This window comes from Phyllobates terribilis, unplaced genomic scaffold (assembly GCF_046119375.1).
Source record: "Phyllobates terribilis strain yellow unplaced genomic scaffold, ASM4611937v1 Scaffold_5__5_contigs__length_657084704, whole genome shotgun sequence".
Classification (NCBI taxonomy): Eukaryota; Metazoa; Chordata; class Amphibia; order Anura; family Dendrobatidae; genus Phyllobates; species Phyllobates terribilis.
Genome location: NW_027362765.1, coordinates 262,626,994 through 262,652,530, shown reverse-complemented (window position 1 = coordinate 262,652,530; position 25,537 = coordinate 262,626,994). Strand labels below are relative to the sequence as shown.

General features: G+C 47.7%; 1 protein-coding gene across 2 annotated transcripts in view; it reads right to left on the bottom strand.

Moving 5' to 3' along the window:
• LOC141272921 (lysosomal alpha-glucosidase-like) overlaps window positions 1–25,537 on the bottom strand; it is a 352,018-nt gene that overhangs the window by 89,187 nt on the left and 237,294 nt on the right. For both annotated transcript variants that reach the window (XM_073684115.1, XM_073684114.1), the window contains one exon: window positions 9,549–9,633. In XM_073684115.1, the coding sequence (XP_073540216.1) occupies window positions 9,549–9,633 (85 nt within the window). The remainder of the gene's footprint in view (window positions 1–9,548; window positions 9,634–25,537) is intronic.

The following is a 25,537-nucleotide window of genomic DNA, read 5'->3' as shown; positions in this document are numbered from 1 at the left end:
ATTTGGTGCCGGGCAGCTATTGGTCTGAGAGGTAGAGATTACCAGGCAATGGTAGAACCAGTTTACTCAGACAGTAGGCCCACCATTTTGACAGCACGGGGGGTGGTCAATGTACGCCATGGGAGGGTGCCCGTTCGCATAATAAATATCGGGAAGAGGGAAGTGTACCTGCCCCGGTATGCCATGCTAGCCAAATTGTATACCATCAATCAAAATTCCATACAGTCCGTAGAACCCTTGCCTCCATCTTCCCCGGAGGAAGGTAACGGCTCTAAAGAAACAATGGAGGACTGGTGTCAGCAACTACATTTGGGTACTGACTCCACTCCCTCACACCAGAAACAGGGAGTCTATCGGGTGGTTCAAGAGTACGAGAGAGTGTTTAGTAAACACCCGTTAGACTTCGGGCGAGTCAAGGGGGTAGAACACCACATCCCCACGGGAGACCATCTTCCCATAAAAGAGAGGTATCGACCCGTACCCCCTGCACACTACCAACACGCCAAGGGGATGCTTAGGGACATGAAGGAGGCTGGGGTGATCAGGGATAGCTGTAGCCCCTGGGCAGCTCCACTAGTCTTAGTCAAAAAGAAAGACAACACCATGAGGATGTGTGTAGATTACCGGAAAATTAACCGTATCACACACAAGGATGCGTACCCCTTACCAAGGATAGAGGAGTCTTTGGCTGCTTTAAGATCTGCTAACTTCTTCTCTACCTTGGATCTCACTAGCGGGTACTGGCAGGTTCCTGTAGCAGAGGCGGACCGGGAGAAGACCGCATTCACCACCCTGATGGGACTTAGCGAGTTTACCTGTATGCCGTTCGGACTCTGCAACGCACCGGGAACCTTCCAACGATTAATGGAGTGCTGTCTGGGCCACAGAAACTTCGAGACGGTCCTGTTGTACCTGGACGATGTCATCGTATATTCCAAGACTTATGAGGACCACCTGAAACACCTGGCGGAAGTGTTCGAAGCTCTGGCAAGCTACGGCTTAAAGGTAAAACCCTCCAAGTGTCACCTCTTGAAACCAAAGGTGCAGTACCTGGGACACGTGGTGAGCGCTGACGGAGTGGCTCCCGACCCTGATAAGATCACCGCAATTAAGGAATGGCCAAGTCCCTCCAGTGTAAAGGAAGTGCGGCAGTTCCTCGGGTTGGTAGGCTATTACCGCAGATTCATCCCCGGTTTCACCAAAAAGGCAGCTCCTATGCAGGACCTCCTGATAGGCCAGTCCCGGAAGGCCAAGAACCAGAAGCCGCCCTTCAAATGGGAGAAGTTAGAAGAAGAGTCCTTCCGCCAGCTGAAGATGGCCCTCACGGGGGATGAAATCCTGGCGTACCCTGATTACAGCCAGCCCTTTATCCTCTACACCGACACAAGTAACATCGGGCTAGGAGCCGTACTGTCCCAGATCCAGCAGGGGAAAGAACGAGTAACCGCTTACGCTAGCCGAAAACTGCGACCCACCGAAAGAAACCCTGAGAATTACAGCTCATTTAAGGTAGAGTTCCTGGCAGTGGTGTGGGCAGTCACCGAACGCTTTAAGCACTACCTCGCTTCTTCCCGGTTCACCGTGTACACGGATAACAACCCGTTGACACACCTGGACACGGCAAGACTCGGTGCCCTAGAGCAGAGATGGATGGCCCGTCTGTCCAACTACGAGTTCACAATCAAATACCGGGCAGGACGCTCCAATACCAACGCGGACGCCCTGTCCAGGATGCCAAACCTACCGGACGTAGGAGAAGATCCAGAGGGACTGGAAGAAGTCGAACTCCCCGCGTTCCACCGTCATGGGACTATCCAGTATTCCCATCGGGTAAGGAGTAAGCAAGCCGCTACGTTTAACCCCTTGCCTCACTACAACTGGGAGGAAACGCAAGACAGTGACCCTGCCGTCCGGCTGGTGAAGGAGATGCTGACTCGGCCAGAGGCTCGCCTTGACCCAGACGCTCCGGAGGAAGCCAAGCAACTGTGGGCTGAGAAGAGTCGACTGTTCCTTTACAAGGGGAAGTTGTGCCGCAGAATGGTTAACTCCCGGACGCATGAACTAATCTGGCAAGTAGTGGTGCCACGGAGAGACGCAGCCATGGTGATGGAGGCATACCACGACGGGGCTGGACACTTCGGATGGAAGAAGCTGGAGTTCCTGCTGCGTGGGCGGTTCCACTGGGTAGGCATGAGGGGAACCATCGAGAGGTGGTGCAGAGACTGTGGCCCGTGCAACCTAAGAAGGAAGGACCGTGCCAGCCAGAAGACTCCCCTGCAGTCCATCGTCACCCGGCAGCCGTTGGAACTGGTAGCCTTGGATCATGTAAAACTGACCCCAAGCAGAAGTGGCTCTACGTCTACGCGTTAACCATTGTGGATCATTACTCCCGGTTCTTGGTTGTCGTCCCCGTTAAGGACTTAACGGCTCAAACAGCAGCTAGAGCCTTCCAGCAGCACTTCTGCCATCCACACGGGTACCCGGACCAAGTGCTGACGGACCAGGGACCTGCCTTTGAAGCGGAGGTCTTCCAGGAATTCTGCAATCTGTATGGCTGCCGGAAGATAAGGACGACACCCTATCATCCGCAAACTAATGGACTTTGTGAGAAAATGAACCAGGTGGTAATGGATCTCCTGAAAACGTTGCCCCTGGAAGAACGCAGTCTGTGGCCTGAGAAGCTGCCCGATCTGGTGGACCTATACAACCACATCCCGGTAGGTTCCACCAACTGTACCCCGGCTTACCTAATGAGGGCGAGACCTGGTAAGTTACCTGTTGACCTGGAAATGGGAGTCCTGACACCCGAGGACACTTCACCAGAAGCAGACTGGGACACAGAGAGGCAGCAGCAGTACCGGAAAGTACAGGAGAGCGTGGAGCGAAGTCTCTGTCAGGCTAGGGAAAGACAAGAGAAAACTTACAACCAGTATGCTCCCGCTGTTCCCCTGGTACCCGGAGAGCAGGTCTTGAAGAGGAAAAGACGGCTCCACAAGTTGGACGACCAGTGGGAGAAGGACCCGTACACCGTACTGCCCTCAAGCCACGAGAACCCGAAAGTCTGTACCATCAGTAAAGACGGAGGGGAGACCATAGCCATTGTATCCCGGGATCACCTGAAGAAGTGTCCTGAACAGCTACGGAACCCTGAAGAGGAACAAGAAGATCATCGACCCGTAGAGGAAAGGGAGGATATGGTTAGTACTGTGCTCGGAGACTTCCCTCGGTCCTGGACTCAAGTCAATGGTGCAGTTGTGGTACCCGTCCTCACGTTCCTCCAACCAGCATCCCAAGTGCCTACGGAGCAACAGGTAGAGCTGGAAGAGCAGCCGGTCCAGGAGGCAGAAGACTCCACACAAGCAGAACAGGAGGATCAACCCTCTGCTTATAGTGAGCCTGCCGTACCCCTAGTGAGCCAAAGAGCCGGTAGACAGCTGCCCAGTTTACCCTTGACAGCTCCTACACCCTGTAGTTCAGGGCTAGACAGTCAGCTCCGTAGGTCCACTAGGGCCACTAGAGGCCAGTTACCCGCACGTTGGAGGATTTGAAGTGTATAAATTGTTTTATTTGTGGTTACCTGTTTTTCTTGTTGCTTGTGTATAATTATGTGTTTCTAGTTATTTATAGGAGTCCTTGGTGGATTTACCGGGAATCCTTGTACATGGTTGGAGCGTAACCTAGGAATGGACTAAAGACTGTTAAGGACTCGGGGCAGGACAGACCCCTACCTGGTTACGTCTCCCTGTTTTGGTGAAATGGACACCTTGCTTTTCTTCAAAGACTGCACCCGGTTGCGGACACGCCGTAACCATCTTTATGTGTTTTTCTTATTGTATTATTATTGTTTATACCTTGTTATGTTTTTCTAAAAATATGTTTAGTCCCGGAGTACTAAATTTCACTAGGGGGGAATGTGGCACCCCAGGGGTCTGGTTTCCACAGTAACGGCAATGTTATGTCTGAGAGCAGGTGGGAGGTCTCTTGGTCAGGGATCCTGTGCATGCCACACCTCCTGCCCAGTCCTGGGAGGGGAAGAACTTCGCCTATATAAACCTAGGGCTGAGGCAGGGTTAGTGAGTAGAGAAGAAGTAGAGACAGAGAAGAGAAGCAGCATAGGAAGAAACAACAGGAGCTCTGTGGGAGCAGTACTACAAAGAGTCAGGGGCTGGCAGCTGCAGAGCTCGCCCTGACTGAGAAGCTATCACCGGACCCGGAGTCCGAGGCTGTGGGGACTAACTCCTATCCAGCAGCAGAAACCGACCGGCAGGGGATTTCAGGTCCTCTGGCCAAGAAACCCGAAGGCACGGTCACACGCGTGGGACCAGCACCGCCGTCGTGGAGCGGAAGCTACTAGAAGGCCCCGAGTCACCGGCCATACGGGTGAGCACCACACGGTACACTCAGGGACGTGGGCTACTTATACCCGCCTCTAGCAAGGTAGCCAGAAGAGTACAGTTAGTTTGGGAGGCCTACAACTCCACCTAGCTAGGGGAGATCCCATCTGCTCAAGGACTGACCAGGCCCCAATCGCTAGCCAGTACTCCGGGAGGGTCTATCTTTGTCACCAGTAAAGACCCTGAACTACACCGTACCGTCTCCGAGTGGTTCCTGCTACCCCCATCATCCACGTCGGCTGCCCTGAGGCCATACACCTCCCGTTGGGGGTGATACTATCACGCTGCACAATCCTACCACCGGCCTCAGCGGTCTGCCCTGCAGCGGCAGCTCCTTCGCTGTATTCAACGGGTGGCGTAGTCGTACAACATCTACCACTAATACAGCGCCACTTAGTCTGACTCCCTGGGCACGGACCGGGTCACCGCCACGAGACTACAACCCTCAACAGATCCGGCTCCGGGTAAGCTCCCGCGTGCGCAACGCTGCGCGACACAGGCCCAGGGGTGCGTCACTATGACCATCAACAAAAGTCAATGGGAAACACTGGATTCAGTTGGCATATATTTGCCATCTCCAGCCTTCAGCTTCAGCCATGGCCAACTTTATGTCGCCTTTTCAAGGACAAAATCCTTCCAACAAATCAAAGTCAAAGTTTTTGCTACTGATCAACAAGGCAACTTAAAGAAAGACCACAGAGTTTACACCAAAAATGTTGTTTACAGAGAAGTTTTTGCACAATAATTTTTTTTTCCAGGTAATTATTTTAATAAAATTTAAAATGTTATATATGACAGTGAATGTGTCTTTCTGTTCAAAGCCAAAATGGGTGGTGCCTGTGCAGTGTGGTGCCTGAGTCAGAGCGAGTGCATACTGCACTACGATGCCATTTTAGTGAAGACACTGTGTGTGCAAATTCCCAGACACAGTTTCTTCAAGAAAATGGCGCCAGATATTGTGAGATGCGCATACGTTGACTCAGGCACTATTTTATGGGAGCAGCACATGACAGGATGGGGGCGCTGGATGGGAGCACCACATTACAGAATGGGGGCGCAGGATGGGAGCAGCACATGACATGATGGGGGCGTAGGATGAGAGCAGCACATGACAGGATGTGGGCACAGGATGGGAGCAGCACATACCAGAATGGGGGCGCAGGATGGGAGCAGCACATGACAGAATGAGGGCGCAGGATGGGAGCACCACATGGCAGGATGGGGGCGCAGGATGGGGGCACCACATGGCAGGATGGGGGCACCACATGACAGGATGGGGGCGCAGGATGAGAGCAGCACATGACAGGATGAGGGCGCAGGATGGGAGCAGCACATGACAGGATGTGGGCGCAGGATGGGAGCAGCACATGACAGGATGTGGGCGCAGGATGGGAGCAGCACATACCAGAATGGGGGCGCAGGATGGGAGCAGCACATGACAGGATAGGGGTGCAGGATGGGAGCAGCACATGACAGAATGGGGGCGCAGGATGGGAGTAGCACATGACAGGATGGGGGCGCAGGATGGGAGCAGCACATGACAGGATAGGGGCGCAGGATGGGAGCAGCACATGACAGAATGGGGGCGCAGGATGGAAGCAGCACATGACAGAATGGGGGCGCAGGATGAGAGCAGCACATGACAGAATGGGGGCGCAGGATGAGAGCAGCACATGACAGAATGGGGGCGCAGGATGGGAGCAGCACATATCAGAACGGGGACACAGGATGGGAGCAGCACATGACAGAATGGGGGTGCAGGATGGGAGCAGCACATACCAGAATGGGGGCACAGGATGGGATCAGCACATGACAGGATAGGGGCGCAGGATGGGAGCAGCATATGACAGGATGGGGGCGTAGGATGGGAGCAGCATATGACAGGATGGGGGCGTAGGATGGGAGTAGCACATGACAGGATGGAGGCGCAGGATGGGAGCAGCACATTACAGGATGGGGGCGCAGGATGAGAGCAGCACATGACAGGATGGGGGCGCAGGATGGGAGCAGCACATGACAGGATGGGGGCGCAGGATGGGAGCAGCACATGACAGGATGGGGGCGCAGGATGGCAGCAGCACATGACAGGATGGGGGCGCAGGATGGCAGCAGCACATGACAGGATGGGGGCGCAGGATGGCAGCAGCACAAAACAGGATGGGGGCGCAGGATGGGAGCAGCACATGACAAGATTAGGGCGCAGGATGGAAGCAGCACGTGACAAGACGGAGGCCATATACCAATATAAATGCTCGCCACCTGGGCGTAGAACGGGTTCAATAGCTAGTATGTATATATTATATATATATATATATATACATACAGTACAGACCAAAAGTTTGGACACACCTTCTCATTTAAAGATTTTTCTGTATTTTCATGACTATGAAAATTGTACATTCACACTGAAGGCATCAAAACTATGAATTAACACATGTGGAATTACATACTTAACAAAAAAGTGTGAAACAACTGAAAATATGTCTTATATTCTAGGTTCTTCAAAGTAGCCACCTTTTGCTTTGATGACTGCTTTGCACACTCTTGGCATTCTCTTGATGAGCTTCAAGAGCAAAAGGTGGCTACTTTGAAGAACCTAGAATATAAGACATATTTTCACTTGTTTCACACTTTTTTGTTAAGTATGTAATTCCACATGTGTTAATTCATAGTTTTGATGCCTTCAGTGTGAATGTACAATTTTCATAGTCATGAAAATACAGAAAAATCTTTAAATGAGAAGGTGTGTCCAAACTTTTGGTCTGTACTGTATATATGTATACATGCACACACACATACACATATTAAAGGTTTCATACGCTGTATGTATGAGGTTTCAGAGTTTAACACATGTAGATAAGGCCTTCTTCACACGTCCGGTACTGGCAAAAATAATACTGGTGTCAGTGTCTCATCAGTGCCTCATCAGTGTTTTGGATCATTGTGTCATCAGTGAGCCATCAGTGTCTCATCAGTGCTTTGGATCAGATTGCCATCAGGGTTTTTCTGGTATGGATAAAGAAAGAATGAAATTACAAAGCTTCTCCTATATTTTGCAATGTTAAACACGTACAGCGCACGGATGGTATACTGATGCCATCCATGTGTTGTATGTGTTTTTCACGGACCCATAGACTTGTTTTGGCCCTTGTCATCCGTGTTGCCGAAAGAAAACAGATATGTGAAGATCACCATAGGTTATAATGGGTACGGGTGGTATCTGTGAATAAAACAGATGCCACACGTACTGGAAACACAGACATGTGAAGGGGGCCTAAGGTAGTGCTTTTTATATTTAACGCTAAAATATTATCATTGGACATGGTGGGGATAATTACTTATTCGGTGATGCAATGAAGTCAGGTGCTCTATGTTCTGTGCTATCTCCTCCTCTAAAAAGCCACTCATTATACTTCCAGTTGTACCAGTGCAGCGCGCGACATTAGTAGAGAGGACTCTGTAGCGCTATACCATGCAAACATGAAATATGAAATTTGAATTACATTGCTCTAGAAAATAGGAAAAATTGAGAATACAGGGTGGTCCAAAAGTAGGCGGACAGAAAGTGTAATAAGGTTATGAAGGGGGAGATTTATCAAACATGGTGTAAAGTGAAACTGGCTCGGTTGCCCTTAGCACCCAATCAGATTCCACTTTTCATTCCTCACAGACTCTTTGGAAAATGAAAGGTGGAATCTGATTGGTTCCTAAGGGCAACTGAGCCAGTTTCACAGATCTAGTTTTCACAGATAGATCTCCCCCATATCTGTTTCCTTTTCAGATAATTCAGATAACACATAATGGCAAATAATTTAAATATATATCAAAGAAAATGGATTTTAACAGAGTATTGGAAATCTCAAAATGCTGAAACCGTTAGAGCAAATTGGGTTGAAACATTTGGTACTCAAGCCCCAAAGAGACAAACCATTTACTGCATTAGTGACAAATTCAATGCCACTGGCTCAATCCTTAATGCTCCAAAAACTGGTCGACCCAAAACAGTCTGTACAGAAGATAATAAACAACTTGTTGCTGAAACATTTGTTCAGAGTCCAAAAAAGTCCACCAGAAGAGCCTCTTTGGAATTGGGAATTTCACGAGCTTCTATCATGCGAATCCTGAAATCTATTGGGTGGAAAGCTTATTGTCCATGTCTAATTCATGGTTTATTGGAGGATGATCCAGACAGGCGGCTGTAATTTAGTGTTTGATAAATCTCCCCCTTCATAACCTTATTACACTTTCTGTCCCCCTACTTTTGGACCACCCTGTACTTAGCGCATAAATTGGTCAATTCATGTGTACCCGGCAGCCACAATAAGGAGATTCTGGTTGCTGGTAACCTACCTAGTGTGAATCCTCTCTTAGGCTGCAGAGATATTAATATTTGTATACATAGGCTCTCTGACTGAACTCTCCACCTCTCAGCCTCAGGCGGCTTTAATTATAGCAGGATCCTACCTTCCCATATAGATGTAGGCTTTAGCCTAAGAGAGGATTCATATTAGATATGTTCCCAGCAACAAGAATCGCCTTATCATGGCTACCAGGTACACATGAATGGGCCAATTTATGCGCTAAGTATTCTTAATTTTTCCTATTTTCTACAGTAGTAATGCAATTCAAATTTCATATATTTCATGTTTGCATACTATAGCACTACAGAGTGCTACTTTATTTGTTAGTAATATATGGAGATGGCTACTCTTAGTAAGCACCTGTACACACCTGTTTTCTGTTTGGAGGTGACAGTCAGTCTTTTGATATTAGTAGAGAGTAGCCAGATAGGAGATCATGTCTGGCCATTGTGTGTATGCTCACAATGAACGGTGTGACCGTGTCGCACAGTCAGTGTTAGTGCGCATCTACACACACACAGGGAAGTATTCACTCTAGAAATGAGCATTGTCCATCCGAAACAGGGGAAGTCCCCAAGATGCAAAATGAGGGGGCGTAACAGTGTAAAAAGCTCTTGACCACACCAAGACACCAGTTTAAAAGGCACCTTGGGGGTGACAGACTAGAAGCTAAAAATTAGTCGATATGTAATAGTAAAACCTCATTTTATAAAGAAATACATTATTCCACTAGTTCTGCAGTATATATTGAAAATAATGTATTCCTAAACTTTATTTAGAGAGTGAAACTTACTTGGCACATATGGAGGATTTTCAATTGTGTCGTTTGGACAGTTATCCACAGAACCATGTACATTGTTAGCTGGTTCATTCATATCCTGTGACAAAAAATATGTATTAAGAGTTTGGATCCTCTGAATAGCTTAACTAATGTCTTTAGAGTGTTTTTTCAACTATTTATATTTTTTTCTGTGGGAAGGTAGTCATTATCTTTATTGCCATCCTTCTGGTATGACGTCATTTGGGCATTGCTCACCAGGAGAGGTATGCAGAATAGGTCCCTCCTCCAGAAGAGCTCCCTGATATCTGGATATTTTACAAGATTAGTACCGTGAAGAGGCATCCCGTAGATATGGCATCTCAAACATCTGACAAGAACCCTACTCTACAGGGTGGGCCATTTATATGGATAGACCTAAATAAAATGGGAATGATTGGTGATATCAACTTCCTGTTTGTGGCACATTAGTATATGGGAGGGGGAAAACTTTTCCAGTTGGGTGGTGATAATGGTGGCCATTTTGAAGTCGGCCATTTTGGATCTAGCTTTATTTTTTCAATGGGAAGAGGGTCATGTGACACATCAAACTTATTGAGAATTTCATAAGAAAAACAATGGTGTACTTGGTTTTAACGTAACTTTATTCTTTCATGAGCTATTTATAAGTTTATGACCACTTATAAAATGTGTTCAAAGTGCTGCCCATTGTGTTGGATTGTCAATGCAACCCTCTTCTCCCACTCTTGACACACTGATAGCAACACTGCTGAAGAAATGCTAGCACAGGCTTCCAGTATCCGTTGTTTCAGATGCTGCACATTTCGTATATTCACAGCATAGACAATTGCCTTCAGATGACCCCAAAGATAAAAGTCTAAGGGGGTCAGATCGGGAGACCGTGGTGGCCACTCAACTGGCCCACGATGACCAATCCACTTTCCAGGAAACAGTTCATGTAGGAATGCTCGGACCTGACACCCATAATGTGGTGGTGCACCATCAAGTTGGAAAAACTCATGGAACGTGCCATCTTCAGTGCATAAAGAGGGCAACACATCCTCATGTACCAATTTCAGATAACCAGTGGAATTGAGGTTTCCATTGATGAAGAATGGCCCCACTATCTTTGTACCCCATATAGCATACCATACCATAAATTTTTGTGTTCCAACAGTCTTGGAGGGATCTTTCCACTGTGGGTTAGTGTCAGACCAATAGCGGTGGCTTTGTTTGTTAACTTCACCATTCACAAAAAAGTTTGCCTCATCACTGAACATAATGTTCTGTGTAAACTGAGGGTCCTGTTCCAATTTTTGTTTTGCGCATTCTGCAAATTCAGTGCGCCGATCTAGGTCATCCTCGTTGAGATGCTGCAGCAGCTGGATTTTGTAAGGGTGCCATTTGTGAGTAGCTAATATCCGCCGAAGGGATGTTCGACTGATGCCACTCTCCAGTGACATGCGGCAAGTGCTACGCTGTGGGCTCTTGCTGAATGAAGCTAGGACAGTCACTGATGTTTCTTCATTAGTGACAGTTTTCTTGCATCCACATTTTGGCAACTCCAACACTGAACCTGTTTCACAAAATTTGGCAAGCAGTTTGCTAACTATAGCATGGGAGATGGGTGGTCTCGTAGGGTGTCTTGCATTGAAATCTGCTGCAATGACCCGGGTACTGCGTTTACCAGACATCAACACAATTTCTATCCTCTCCTCACGTGTTAACCTCTGCCACATGTCAATGGCTGTAAACAAAGAGGAACTTGTAAATAACTCATGAAAGAATAAAGTTATGCCAAAACCAATGACATCATTGTTTTTCTTATGAAATTCTCAATAAGTTTGATGTGTCACATGACCCTCTTCCTAGTGAAAAAATAAAGTTGGATCCAAAATGGCCGACTTCAAAATGGCCGCCATGATCACCACCCATCTGGAAAAGTTTTCCTTCCCCCTCCAATATACTAATGTGCCACAAACAGGAAGTTGATATCACCAACCATTCCCATTTTATTAAGTTGTATCCATATAAATGGCCCACCCTGTATATACAAAATGGGCAATAGCTCTGAAATATTTATGTTTGTGGATGAATGTTTCTGGTTTGGCTGTCAATGCAATTCAAGCTTTTAAGAAAAGTTGGCCATTCATTTGAAGGGTAGCCAACCATAGGTCATACTAAACAGACACCTCTCTTACTTCTGGATAACGTCTATAAAAAAAAGAAAAAAAAAGTTCTGTATGCCTGTTTTTATATGAATTTGTAGGCATATAGAGGTGCAGTACTGACCACATGCACTACAAATAGAGTAAAAAATATGCTACGTATGACCCGTTCAACTACAATCTCCTGACAACTTGAAGACATTTATAATAGTAAATAGTAAGAAATAATAGGAAATTGAGATGATCTTCAGGAACAAAAGGTGAAAAAATGTTCAAATACAGACAAGCCAATTTCGTAAGCAGATTTGATGTTGTAATATCTGTAAAGGGCACTCCAAAAAGGAGCAATGTAAAAAGTCTGAAAACATATGTTTATTGGATATGTCAGGTTTTATTTTTTAACCCCTTCATGACTGGCAATTTTCAGTTTCTTTTTTTTTTTTTTTTTCATTTTCGTTTTTTCCTTCCCTTCTTCCAAAGTCATAACTTTTTTATTTTTCGGTCCACATAACTATACAAGTGCTTGTTTATTGTGGGACAAGTTGTTCTTTTAATTGACACCATTCATTTTATCATGTGATTCACTGGAAAGTGGGAAAAAAAATCCAATAGCATTGAAATTGCAAACATGTATAGTTTTTTATTTTTATTTAACCCCTTAAGGATGGAGCCACTTATGTACTTAATGACCGGGCTAAATTTTACAATTCTGACCACTGTCACTTTATGAGGTAATTACTCTGGAACGCTTCAATGGATCCCCCTGATTCTGCGACTGTTTTCTCATTACATATTGGACTTCATGACAGTGGTAAAATTTCTATGATATGACTTGCATTTACTTGTGAAAAAATTGGAAATTTGGCGAAAATTTTGCAATTTTCAAACTTTGAATTTTTATGCCCTTAAATCAGAGAGATATGTCACACTAAATAGTTAATAAATAACATTTCCCACATATCTACTTTACATCAGAACAATTTTGGAACCAAAATGTTTTTTTGTTCGGAAGTTATAAGGGTTAAAATTTGACAAGCGATTTCTCATTTTTCCAACAAAATTTACAAAACCATTTTTTTAGGGACCACATCACATTTGAAGTGACTTTGAGGGATCTATATGACAGAAAATACCCAAAACTGACACCATTCTAAAAACTGCACCCTTCAAGGTGCTCAAAACCACATTCAAGAAGTTTATTAACCGTTCATATGCTTCACAGGAACTGAAGCAATGTGGAAGGAAAAAATGAACATTTAACTTTTTTTCACAAATTGGTTACTTCAGACCCAATTTTTTTTATTTTCACAAGGGTAACGAGAGAAAATGAACCACAAAATTTGTTGTGCAATTTCTCCTGAGCACACCGATATCCCATATGTGGGGGAAAACCACTGTTTGGGCACTCGGCAGGGTTCGGAAGGGAAGCAGCACCATTTGACTTTTTGAATGTAAAATTTGCTTGAACAATAGCTGACGCAATATCGTGTTTGGGGATCCCCTGATGTGCCTAAACAGTGGAAACCCCTGACAAGTGACCCCATTTTGGAAATTATACCCCTCAGGGAACTTATCTAGATGTGTGGTGAGCACCTTGAGCCGCTAGGTGCTTCACAGAAGTTTATAACGTAGAGCCATGAAATTAAGAAATCAAATTTTTTTCCACAAAAATTTACTTTTAGCCCCAATTTTTTTATTTTCACAAGGGTAACAGGAGAAAATTTGTTGTGCAATTGCTCCTGAGTACGGACATACCCTATATGTAGGGAAAAACTATTGTTTGGGTGCATGGCAGGGCTTGGAAAGGAAGGAGTGACGTTTGGAAAGCAGACTTTGATGGAATGGTCTGCGGGTGTCATGTCGTGTTTGAGGAGCCCCTGATATGCCTAAACAGTGGAAAACCAAGACAAGTTACCCCATTTTGGAAACTACACCCCTCAAGGATTTTATCCAGGGATATAGTGAGCATTTTGAACCCACAGGTACTACACTGAATTTGACCACATTAGGTCGTCACACTAAAAATGTTAATTTTTTTCGCGAAAATGTAGTTTTAGCCCCAAATTTGTAATTTTTGCAATGAATAATAGAAGAAAACAGACCACATAATTTGTTATGCTATTTCTCCCGAATGTGATGATGCCCCATGTGTCATCAGAAATTACTGTTAGGCCACACGTCAGGGCTGAGAAGGAAGGAGCACTATTTGGCTTTTGAGCATAGATTTTGGTAGAATAGTTTGTGGCCGACATTTGTGGAGCCCCTAAGGTGCCAGAACAGCAGAAACCCCCCCCGAAATGACCCCATTGTATAAATTACACCTCTCAATAAATTCATCTACTGCTGCAGTGACTATTATGTAACATCCACACCAGGCTTTATTCTGGAGAATTCCAAATATGTCAGTTTAGTGCCCATACATTGTGCCCCCATACATTTCTCCTGGTTACACACCCCATAAATTAAGTGTTCTCACCACTACAATAATGGCAAACATGTGGCCGCCTACTGTGGTTTAGGCACAATGGGGCTCAGAAGGAGGGGGCATTTTGATTTGAGAGTGCAGAATTCACTGGATTTTATTTGAGGAGGCAGGAGGCATGTTGCTTTTCCAGAGTCTTTGTTCTATCAGTAACGTGGGACCCCCTATAGTCCCAGTGACCGATGATGGACCTGAGAGGGGGTTGGTTTTGTGTGGGATAAATAAGGGTTTTATTGGTAAATTTTGGGGTACATAATTTTTGATTGCTTCCAGAATAAGACTGGATCGCCAGTCTAAGCTGAGAACTTACGGTGGAGTTTCCGTGTAAATCCCACAAAAATGCGATTCAGAGGAAACCCCCAACGGAACCACCCACCACAAAGAGGCAAATGGAGACACTTTGGAGTCTGTTTGACGTCTGCTCTGGTGGTCTCCATCTTTTTAGGCGCACATAGATCTAAAAAAAAGCCTAAAATGATGGTAAGCTGCTGAAACAAAGACCAGTCCAAACAGACTCCATCAACCTCATAAGTGAATGGCTCTATCTGGGTATTTGTCTGAATTGCGATTTTGGTGAATTTACACGGAAACCCCAACGTAAGCGCTCAGTGGACAGCGCAGGATAAACGTGAGCCGAGCCTTATTCCGATTTTTTTGGAGGCAGGATGAAGAAATAGACAGCAGTACCAGAATAGTTCTTATTTTTATATTTGCGCAGTTCACCGTGTGGTATAAGTGATAAGGCGGATTTATTCTTCAAGTCGGTGTGATTACAGCTATACCAGATTTATATGTTTTTTTTTAGGTTTTGTTCCTATCACACAGTAAAAATGTTTTTTTTTATAAAAAGTAGATATTTTCGTCGCCATATTCTGAGAGCTGTAACTTTTTTATTTTTTGCCGAACAGAGCTGTATGATGGATTATTTTTTGCGGGACAAGTTGCAGATTTTTTTGGTACCATTTTGGGGCACATAATATTTGATCGCTTTTTATTCAGATTTTTCAGACACAGAATGAACAAAAAACAACAATTTATTGTTTTTATTTTTTTATTTTTTGGCCGTTCGCCGTGCGGTAAAAGTGATAAGACCGATTTATCCGCCGGGTCGGTACGATTACAGCGATACCAGATTTATATTTTTTTTTATGCTTTGCTATTTTTACAGACTAAAAACAGTATTTTATAAAAAAAGAACTTGATTTTGCATTGTTACCTGCATAGGTAATTACTTACAACCCACAACATCAGATCTTCACAGCCGAATGAGCCATATTATGGCTTGTTTTTTGCGGGACTGTTTGGCGTTTTTATTTATATAACGTTTTTTTACATACGACTTTTTGATTGCTTTTTATTCACTTTTTTGTGAGTCATTATGATGAAAAAGTATCATTTTTGGCGTGTTTTTAATTATTTTTTTACGGCATTTGCCAAACGAACTAAATAATGCACAGTTTTATAGAGCGAGTTGTTCCGGATGCGGCGATAGCAATTATGTGTAACTTTTTTCGTTTTAGTTTTATCACAAACACTGCGTTTTGAGCGGCGAAACGGATTTTAGTGACTTGTGTGCACTTTTTGTGTGGTTTTTTTTACTCTTTTTTACATATTTTATTTCACCTTTTTTTACTTTTTCACCAAGTCGCACTGTGGGATATGTGTGATTGTCACTTTGATTGTCGGTCTCATACACTGCAGTACCTCTGTACCGGGCGGCGCTCTTCACTTATTCCACAGCAACACATTTTAACGGCGCTGTGGAATAAGTACCATTAATGACCGCCGTAAAAATGCGCTATGGCGATCGTCAAAGGGTTAAGTTGTGAAAAATAAATTCTGAAATTTAAAAAAATAAAAATAAAAAATGTTGCTTGTGCTGCCATTTTCTGAGACCCATAACATTTTAAATTTTTTGGATATGATGCTGTGTGAGGGCTTATTTTTTTTGCAACCCGAGCTGACGTTTTTAATACCATTTTGGGGTAGATACAATGTTTTGAATGTCTCTTATTGCATTTTATTGCAATGTCGTGGCAGTCCAAAACAGTGTTTCTGGCGTTTTGATTTTTTTCTCATTATATCATTTACCGATCGGATTAATTTATTTTGTATTATGTGTATTTTTTTTTTTGTTTGTTTTATTTTTAATATGACAAAATGGAGTGATTTGAATTTCTGTATTTTTTTTCATATTTTTAAAAACATTTTTTTTACTTTCTACTGTATTTAAGAGTCCTCTTAGGGGATTTGAAGCTGCAATTATCTGATAGCTTGTACATCAGCACTGCTATGTATAGTGAAAATCATAATCTCTTATGAATGCCAGCTACAGACTGCCGCGGCTGTCATGGAAACCCGCGATCATGTACGGGCTCGTCTATGGGCTGGTGAAATGACTCGCTCCGCTGCTAGAACGTGTTAAATGCTTGGCTCCACTCTACTTATGGCTTTTAGAGGCACATGATGGCTGAAAAGATCAGCCTTCATCTGCTAGGAAAGATACGGGCTCGACGTGACATAAATGTACGTCATATGTCCTGAGAGTGTTAATAAATTCACACAAAACTTCAGACCTGATTTATGACGCGCCCCTGGGCCTGCTGTGTCGCGCAGCATCTCGCGCTCGGGGGCTTACCCGGAACCGGATCAGATGGGGGTTGTAGTCTCCGAGTGGCGGTGACCCGGTCCGTGCCCAGGGTGTCAAGCTCAGTGTGTGTGGCAGTCCTACAGATGTTGCTGGATGTTCTTTAGTGTCGACTACGCCACCCGTTGATTTGCGGTCAATACGGCCGCCGCTGCAGCAGGGTCCGCTGAGGCTGGTGGTGTGTGTGCAGCTTCTGATAGTATAACCCCCAACGGGAGGGGTATAGCCTCAGGGGGTCAGTTGTGGAGGATGGTGGTTGTGAAGGTGCAGGATGGATCAGCAAGAAGACTCAGAGTCGGGCTGTGCATTTCAGGGGTTTTTACTTACGGGTGTTCTTATGGTCACTCTGGCCTGAAGCGACCACCCGAGCCGTGCTGCGTCCACCAGGTCCTGGACTCGGCCAACCCCCAAGTAATTCTGGAGCGTGGTCTTGAGCTCCTGTCTGACTTTCCCTCTCTTCTGGCCGTTCTCACCAGGGATCCACCTATGTCCGGCTCCCTCGGGTCTCTTGGTGGGTACACCTCCTCTGGGTTCCCTGACCCTATACTTGGTCTGCCTTCCTGGTGGATTTGGTGAGGGTCGTGGCAGATCCTGCCCACGACCTCCGGTCTCTGGCTAAGGTGTGCTTTTCTCTCTCTGCCAGCTTGGGATCCAGTACCCTAGGTGCCAACCCTTCACCCTGTTGCTTGTATTCTGGGGTCTTGGGGTTCCTTCTCCTTCTCTCTGGGTCCTTCTGACTCCTCTCTCTCTCTTGGCCTTGGAGCTGGGCCCAGCCGGAACCACAACTCCCTGTCAGCCCTTCTGGCTGAGTTTCTCTGCTCTGCTCCTCAGACTGACTCACTCTACAAAAGACCCTGTCCTAAGATGGTGCCCACCTTATATACTCCCTCTATGTGTGAGCTCAGGTGACCAGCACCCAATGAGCTCCTAGCCTTACCCAGACTGCTCCCCCTATCTGCCCCTACACTACTGGGATGTTCCACCCCCCTCCCACTCCAGCCAGGGACAGACACTATCGTACCTGCATATATACTGGTGGGAGTACCGTCGATCTGTCCCCCGGAAATGGGATGTATGTAGTGCATGCAGCTAACTAGCTCAGTTCCACACTCCATCCTTACCCGGGAGTGGAATATCACACCTCTGGCTTGAGGTGTAATACCCCTGTAGCGGCCGAGTCCTCAGGGTGCTACATTCCCCCCTGGTAAATCACAGCACGTCCTCGGGCTGTAAGAGAATAAACATCCAAAACATACAATTTTTTTTTTTTTTCATAAAACATAAACATATAAAACATCATATATTATCAGCATAAAACTTTTCATATAAACATTCTTGTTCCTCCGGCCACGGTGCAACTTGTGACCGGGTAAAGTGCAACAGTCTCTTCAAGAAAAAAAACAGTTTCCTATAAAACCGGTAGGGGGCGCCTTAGAAAGCGCAACTATATACAAGGGAAGGTGGCCGCTCTCAGTCCTCGGCCAGGTATAAGGAAGGAATGACCGCTCTCAGTCCTCGGTCAGTGGGATTAAGGGACACACGGGTTAACAGTTTACACTTGTCCCAACGGGGACATATTTAAAGCAGCAACAGTTCACTGTACCCCGACGGGTAACTATTTACAGTCTCTTTACCGTACTTTAACGACGGCGTCCTCCTGCTCCTTCTTTATCTTCAGACCCGTCCTCCTCACACCGCAGCTCCTCCTCTGTCAGGCGATGCACATGGAGGGCGTAGGGTCCTTTGGCACACTTGTACCGGGTGAACGTGACCTCGTCCCCTACGTACAGGTCACGACCTCTGTGTCCCTCCGGCGGATGGCTCTCTACGTCTCTGCGGGTTACAAGGACGTCGCCGGGGGTATGATGGTCTCTTATGAAGCCCCACCCATGCTGCAGGTTGAATTTAATCACAGTCCCGGTGGTACGGGGACCATGAGCTGCACGGGGGTTCCTCCTGGTCCGGCTCTTCTGCCCTGCGCTCTGTTCCTGCAGCCGCTGCTCACGGATCCGCCTCTCTTTCCGCTCTTGCTCAAAGGCTGCCAACTGCTGGCGGCAGCACTCCACTCGCTCTGCTGCAGCTGCCCGCGTTTCTTGGGTGAGCCCCATGGGGTCTCCTCCGGTGGGGTCCCACTCGAATTGTGCTTCTTCTAGCGGGAGTGGGGTTCTCCTGACGGGCTTCGGAGCCGGAATCAGGGGCTCGCACAGGGGCCTTGCTCTTTGGAGTTCCAGTTGGTAGTGCTCCTGGGGCCATACAGAGGGCTGCCCATCCGGGCACGTGTGCTGGGCAAATAGATCTTCGCCCAGGTGCGGCACTCGAGATGTTGAGGGCGCGTTGATGGTAGCGGCGCCCGGGTTGACCAGGCCTTGCGACCAGGCTTGGGGCACCCTAAAGGTAAAGGGCACCGTGGGGACGGCGGCGCCCGGGGGTACTCGGCCCTGCGACCAGGCCGGTGGCTCCGCGGAGGTAGGGGGCGCTGTTGGAATTGCGGCGCCCGGAGGTACTAGACCTTGCGACCAGGCCGATGGTATTTCCTGTTTGGTCGCGCTCAGGGTCGAGGCGTGTGACGTCACAGGGGTCGCGGCCGCGGCTTCTACTTGAGGCCTAGTCCGGCACGGTGACGATGCAGCGACGGGCACGGCAGGGGGAATTTCGGGCTTTGCGACGGGGAGCTGGGACAGGTACACGGTTTCTCAGCTCGGGGTAGTGACGTCCCCTTTACCTGCCTCCAGTTGTCCAGCTCCCTTCTCGGCGCCGTCTCCGGCCTTCACTCCTCCTGCACCATCCTCGGAGGCGGTCTGTCTCCTCGTCTCAGGTGGCGTGCTCCGCTGGCGGGTTCCAGCCTGCTGGGCCATCTCCCTGCTCCATGCGGCCAGTACGTCCCGCTGCACTCGGGCCATCCTCTGAGCCAAGCCCTCCAGTGCGGTCTGTGCACGCTCCCGGTCTCGGGGGAGCTGTGCCAGGATCTCCACCAGGCCTTCTGGGGTTGTCGCTTGCAACAGGCTCCTGACCACTGGGTCGGTGCTGCCTGCCTCCCCTTCCATCTCCGGATACGACTTCTCCGGAGTCCTCTCCAGACTTCTTGTCTCCGGGTGCGCTCTCTCCAGACTCCTCCAGGCTGCACCCATCTTCTCTCTTTTGTTCCGTCTCCGCCCACATTGAGGGTGGTCCCGGGGCAACCTTGTGATTGTCAGTTCCAGGGGCAGTTCTCTCACGCTGATGGACACTTCCAGCATCACAGTCTCTGTTGGTGGGCGCGGTTTCCGCTTTTGGCGCCATTCTTCGACCTGGCCCATGATGGGAGGTGGCCTTTTGCCACCCTCTGGCACACCCATAATGGCGTCCGCTCTTCCAAGGCGGGAAATCTTTGGAAATGGCGGGAAAAAGCTGCAAATGGCGGACAACCGGCGGGAAACGACCTGTGATGGGGTCCGTTGGAGGGGACCCTCCGGAACCGGCGGGAGACTTCTTTTTGAGGTAACGGTGAATTTTTCTTCAGGCACGCAGTACCCGGTTGTTGCGGGCACGTAATCCTGCCGGCTACGCCAAAGTTGACGCGCCCCTGGGCCTGCTGTGTCGCGCAGCGTCTCGCGCTCGGGGGCTTACCCGGAACCGGATCAGATGGGGGTTGTAGTCTCCGAGTGGCGGTGACCCGGTCCGTGCCCAGGGTGTCAAGCTCAGTGTGTGTGGCAGTCCTACAGATGTTGCTGGATGTTCTTTAGTGTCGACTACGCCACCCGTTGATTTGCGGTCAATACGGCCGCCGCTGCAGCAGGGTCCGCTGAGGCTGGTGGTGTGTGTGCAGCTTCTGATAGTATAACCCCCAACGGGAGGGGTATAGCCTCAGGGGGTCAGTTGTGGAGGATGGTGGTTGTGAAGGTGCAGGATGGATCAGCAAGAAGACTCAGAGTCGGGCTGTGCAGTTCAGGGGTTTTTACTTACGGGTGTTCTTATGGTCACTCTGGCCTGAAGCGACCACCCGAGCCGTGCTGCGTCCACCAGGTCCTGGACTCGGCCAACCCCCAAGTAATTCTGGAGCGTGGTCTTGAGCTCCTGTCTGACTTTCCCTCTCTTCTGGCCGTACTCACCAGGGATCCACCTATGTCCGGCTCCCTCGGGTCTCTTGGTGGGTACACCTCCTCTGGGTTCCCTGACCCTATACTTGGTCTGCCTTCCTGGTGGATTTGGTGAGGGTCGTGGCAGATCCTGCCCACGACCTCCGGTCTCTGGCTAAGGTGTGCTTTTCTCTCTCTGCCAGCTTGGGATCCGGTACCCTAGGTGCCAACCCTTCACCCTGTTGCTTGTATTCTGGGGTCTTGGGGTTCCTTCTCCTTCTCTCTGGGTCCTTCTGACTCCTCTCTCTCTCTTGGCCTTGGAGCTGGGCCCAGCCGGAACCACAACTCCCTGTCAGCCCTTCTGGCTGAGTTTCTCTGCTCTGCTCCTCAGACTGACTCACTCTACAAAAGACCCTGTCCTAAGATGGTGCCCACCTTATATACTCCCTCTATGTGTGAGCTCAGGTGACCAGCACCCAATGAGCTCCTAGCCTTACCCAGACTGCTCCCCCTATCTGCCCCTACACTACTGGGATGTTCCACCCCCCTCCCACTCCAGCCAGGGACAGACACTATCGTACCTGCACATATACTGGTGGGAGTACCGTCGATCTGTCCCCCGGAAATGGGATGTATGTAGTGCATGCAGCTAACTAGCTCAGTTCCACACTCCATCCTTACCCGGGAGTGGAATATCACACCTCTGGCTTGAGGTGTAATACCCCTGTAGCGGCCGAGTCCTCAGGGTGCTACATTTACCTTTGTCATGTCGGGCTATTTGTCATTTTGGGGCTATTGTACATAGATTGATGACAAAAGAATGCTAGTTTTAGTACAAAACTGTTACGTAACTAAAAGTAGAAAAAAGTAAAGGGGTCAAAATATTTTTTGAAAGGTCAGTGGCAAAAAGGAGCAAAATATTAAGAAATATAGATGGCACAGTTCCTCTGACACTGAGTCACAGATGTGATTCTTAGTCACTACTCATGGACAAGCCATGAGGCAGGGTAGTCAAGAGGTCCGGGGTCAGTTACCAAGAGGGCTAATCATAAATAGAGAGGAAAGACAAAGGCATAGACAGGTCACAGTCTAAGGTCAGAATTCCAGAAAGGTAAATTGAGCAAGACTAAGGGGCTAGGCAAACAGATGGTCAAATGCAAGGTCCAATGACAGGCAGCAAAAGATCAGAAACAGAGCACTGGAAAACAAGACACACACACCACTAAGCTAAAGTGTTACGGATCCTCTTTGCTGCGATGCAAGGAGGGACCAGAGGGGCGTAACTAAGTGCCAACCCGGACCGACCCTGGCCCCACGGCTGCTTAGTCGACTCCGTGAACCAAGGAGGGAGCGGGAAGGTGAACCAGGTGCCACTCTGGACCGACCTTGTGTGAGAGCAGGCGACTCCCACGGGTCAGGTGGCTGAAGCTGACAGGTACAGCGGATGAGCACTGCAGGTAGCCAGACAGGTGATCCGGGTAGGCAAGCAGGCAGGCACGGCAGGTGGCCTGACAGGTGATGCAGGTAGGCAAGCTGGCGGACATGGCAGGTAGACAGGCTGGCAGGCACGACTGATAGATCGGCAGGCGAGCACGGCTGATAGACAGGCAGGTGGGCATGGATGATAGACAGGCTGGCAGGCACTGGAACCTGAGGGGACTCTTTAGGACGGCGCATCCTATGCACAGTGGCCGGGAAGCTGCGTGTGGTGCGTGCACCCAGGGCAGCACCAGGGGAGCAGGAGGACGCCGGACCGGGACCGCGGCGGTGAGGGGAACGGCATCTGTGCCCGGCAGGAGGCAGAGATGCCGATGCTACATAAAGCTATGATTGGTAATAACACTAATAGCCAGCTAAATAGATAGGTAATCACCCAGAACGGGAGACACCTGGCACAAACCCAGCACACCCTTGCCTCAGATTGGTCAGCTGAGCTGTCACAATACAGACAGCTCAGTTCGACCCTGATATTATAGGGTGACTGAGCTGCCACTCACTGTGTTCAAGACACAGTGAGTGGTGGAATCGTGACAGTTCCACTAGGTAAGTGTTTGAGCTTTTCTCCAGTCCATCTTCATGTCATAATTGGCTCCACATTATTATTATTTATTATTATAGCGCCATTTATTCCATGGCGCTTTACATGTGAAAAGGGGTATACATAATAAAACAAGTATAATAATCTGAGACAATAGAAGTCACTGACTAGTATAGGAGGAGAGAGGACCCTGCCCGCGAGGGCTCACAATCTACATTGATGCTGTGTTACTTAGAAAACGTGTTCTCTTATCCTTACAGCTCAATAAATAATAATTATATGGGAAAAGCCTGAGCCACCCTACCTATTATATTTAATTATATAGTGCCTAAAATATTCTATAATGTACATTTATTTTACTCAGAGACAATGTTAAATTGTTATGGAAGATTTAGGAAAGAAAATCAAACTTTTGGCATAAACATTTTGACATTTTGATAGTGCCTATACAGAATGTCAATGATATGTCATGTTGTAAATAGATTTGGACTTGGATTGAATTTACTGTATATTATGAAACTTAAAAGAGTGCAGGTAAACTGGATGAATTACCATATTTTTCGGACTATAAGACGCACCGGACCATAAGATGCACCTAGGTTTTAGAGGAGGAAAAAAAATAAAAAAATTTAAGCAAAAAATGTGTTCATGATGCAGTTTTCTGCTGACACTGGTATAGGGGTAATATCCCCCAATTCTGACAATATCCCCTACCCTGGTATATATGCCCCCCCCTTCCTTTTATACGTGGTCCCCATCCCCATCCTGGTATGCCTGGCATCGCTCCATCCTGGTATGCATGGAACCCCTCCATCCTGGTATGCATGGCACCCCTCATCCTTATCCTGGTATGCATGGCACCCCTCATCCCTGTCCTGGTATGCATGGCATCCCTCATCCCTGTCCTGGTATGCATGGCACCCCTCATCCCTATCCTGGTATGCATGGCACAGCAATCCCCATCCTGGTATGCATGACACAGCAATCCCCATCCTGGTATGCATGGCACAGCAATCCCCATCCTGGTATGCATGGCACCCCTCATCCCTATCCTGATATGCATGGCACCCCTCATCCCTGTCCTGGTATGCATGGCCCCCTCATCCCTGTCCTGGTATGCATGGCACACCTCATCCCCGTCCTGGTATGCATGGCACCCCTAATCCCCATCCTGGTATGCATGGCACCCCTAATCCCTATCATGGTATGCATGGCACCCCTAATCCCTATCCTGGTATGCATGGCACCCCTAATCCCTATCTTGGTATGCATGGCACCCCTCATCCTTATCCTGGTATGTATGGCCCCTCATCCTAATCCTGGTATGTATGGCCCCCTCATCTTTATCCTGCTATGTATGCCCCCCCTCAGAGTTATCCTGGTATGTATGGCCCCCTCATCTTTATCTTGTTATGTATGGCCCCCTCATCTTTATCCTGTTATGTATGGTCCCCTCATCCTTACCCTGGTATGTATGGCCCTCTCATCCTTACCCTGGTATGTATGGCCCCCTCATCCTTATCCTAGTATGCATGGTCCCCCTAATCCCCATCAGGCTGCACATAAAAAAAAAAATAACCACTCATACTCACCTTTCTTCTCTCCTCCAGCGCTGTGTCCTGTCTGCCCGCACTGATCTCTCCATGTGAGTCGCGCATGGCGTCACTGCTGTGTGCGCGGGGAGCAGTGACTTCATCCTGCTTAATAGCCGGCACACAGTGTAGCCGCGCTGCGGCTCCTGCTGCTACCGGGCTATCTCGTGTGCTCGCTTATTAGAGGGCATGAATATTCACCCCTCTCCACTCCCATGGGCGCGGAGAGAGGTTGAATATTCATGCCCTTTAACAGCGGGCACAGGCGATTCCGGAAGTAGCAGGAGCCGCGCTGCGGCTACACTGTGTGCTGCTATTAAGGAGCATGAATCTTCAGTGCTCCCCACGCCCCATGGGCGTGGGGAGCAGTGAATATTCATTTTCTTTAGCAGCGGGGACAGTGTAGGCTGTAGCGGGTGGCTGCTGCCTCCTGTGCCCCGCTCCTCCACCACTACCGCTCCCCCCACACCCCACATATATATATATATATATACACCCCCCCCCCCAACATTCAGACTATAAGATGCACCCCCCATTTTCCTCCAAAATTTTGGAGGAAAAAAGTGCGTCTTATAGTCGGAAAAATACGGTACATAGTTTTACAGAAAAACTGAGAATAACCTTTGTATGGAAGAACCTTTTTATTTTGACGAGTGTCACACTAGTCTAGAATTGGTATTTCATATAGAATACAATTATTCACTAAACAGATATATAAGGATTAGTGTTGAGCGAGCATGCTCGACACTGCTCGGTACTCATCCGAGCATCTCACTACTCGGGATGTTCCACGGTTCAAATCTCTGTATTATCCTGCTTTTGGCATTTTTTCCGTAAAAAAAAAACAGTAATAGTGTCTCCCTTACTGTTCAGACACCAATATATCTGTTTAAAAGAGTCTGGTGTAGGCCAGAGAAATAGAACTGTGGTTTTGCAGTTCCACGGTTCAAATCTTTGTATTATCCTGCTTTTGGCATTTTTTCTGTAAAAAAAAAACAGTAATAGTGTCTCCCTGACTGTTC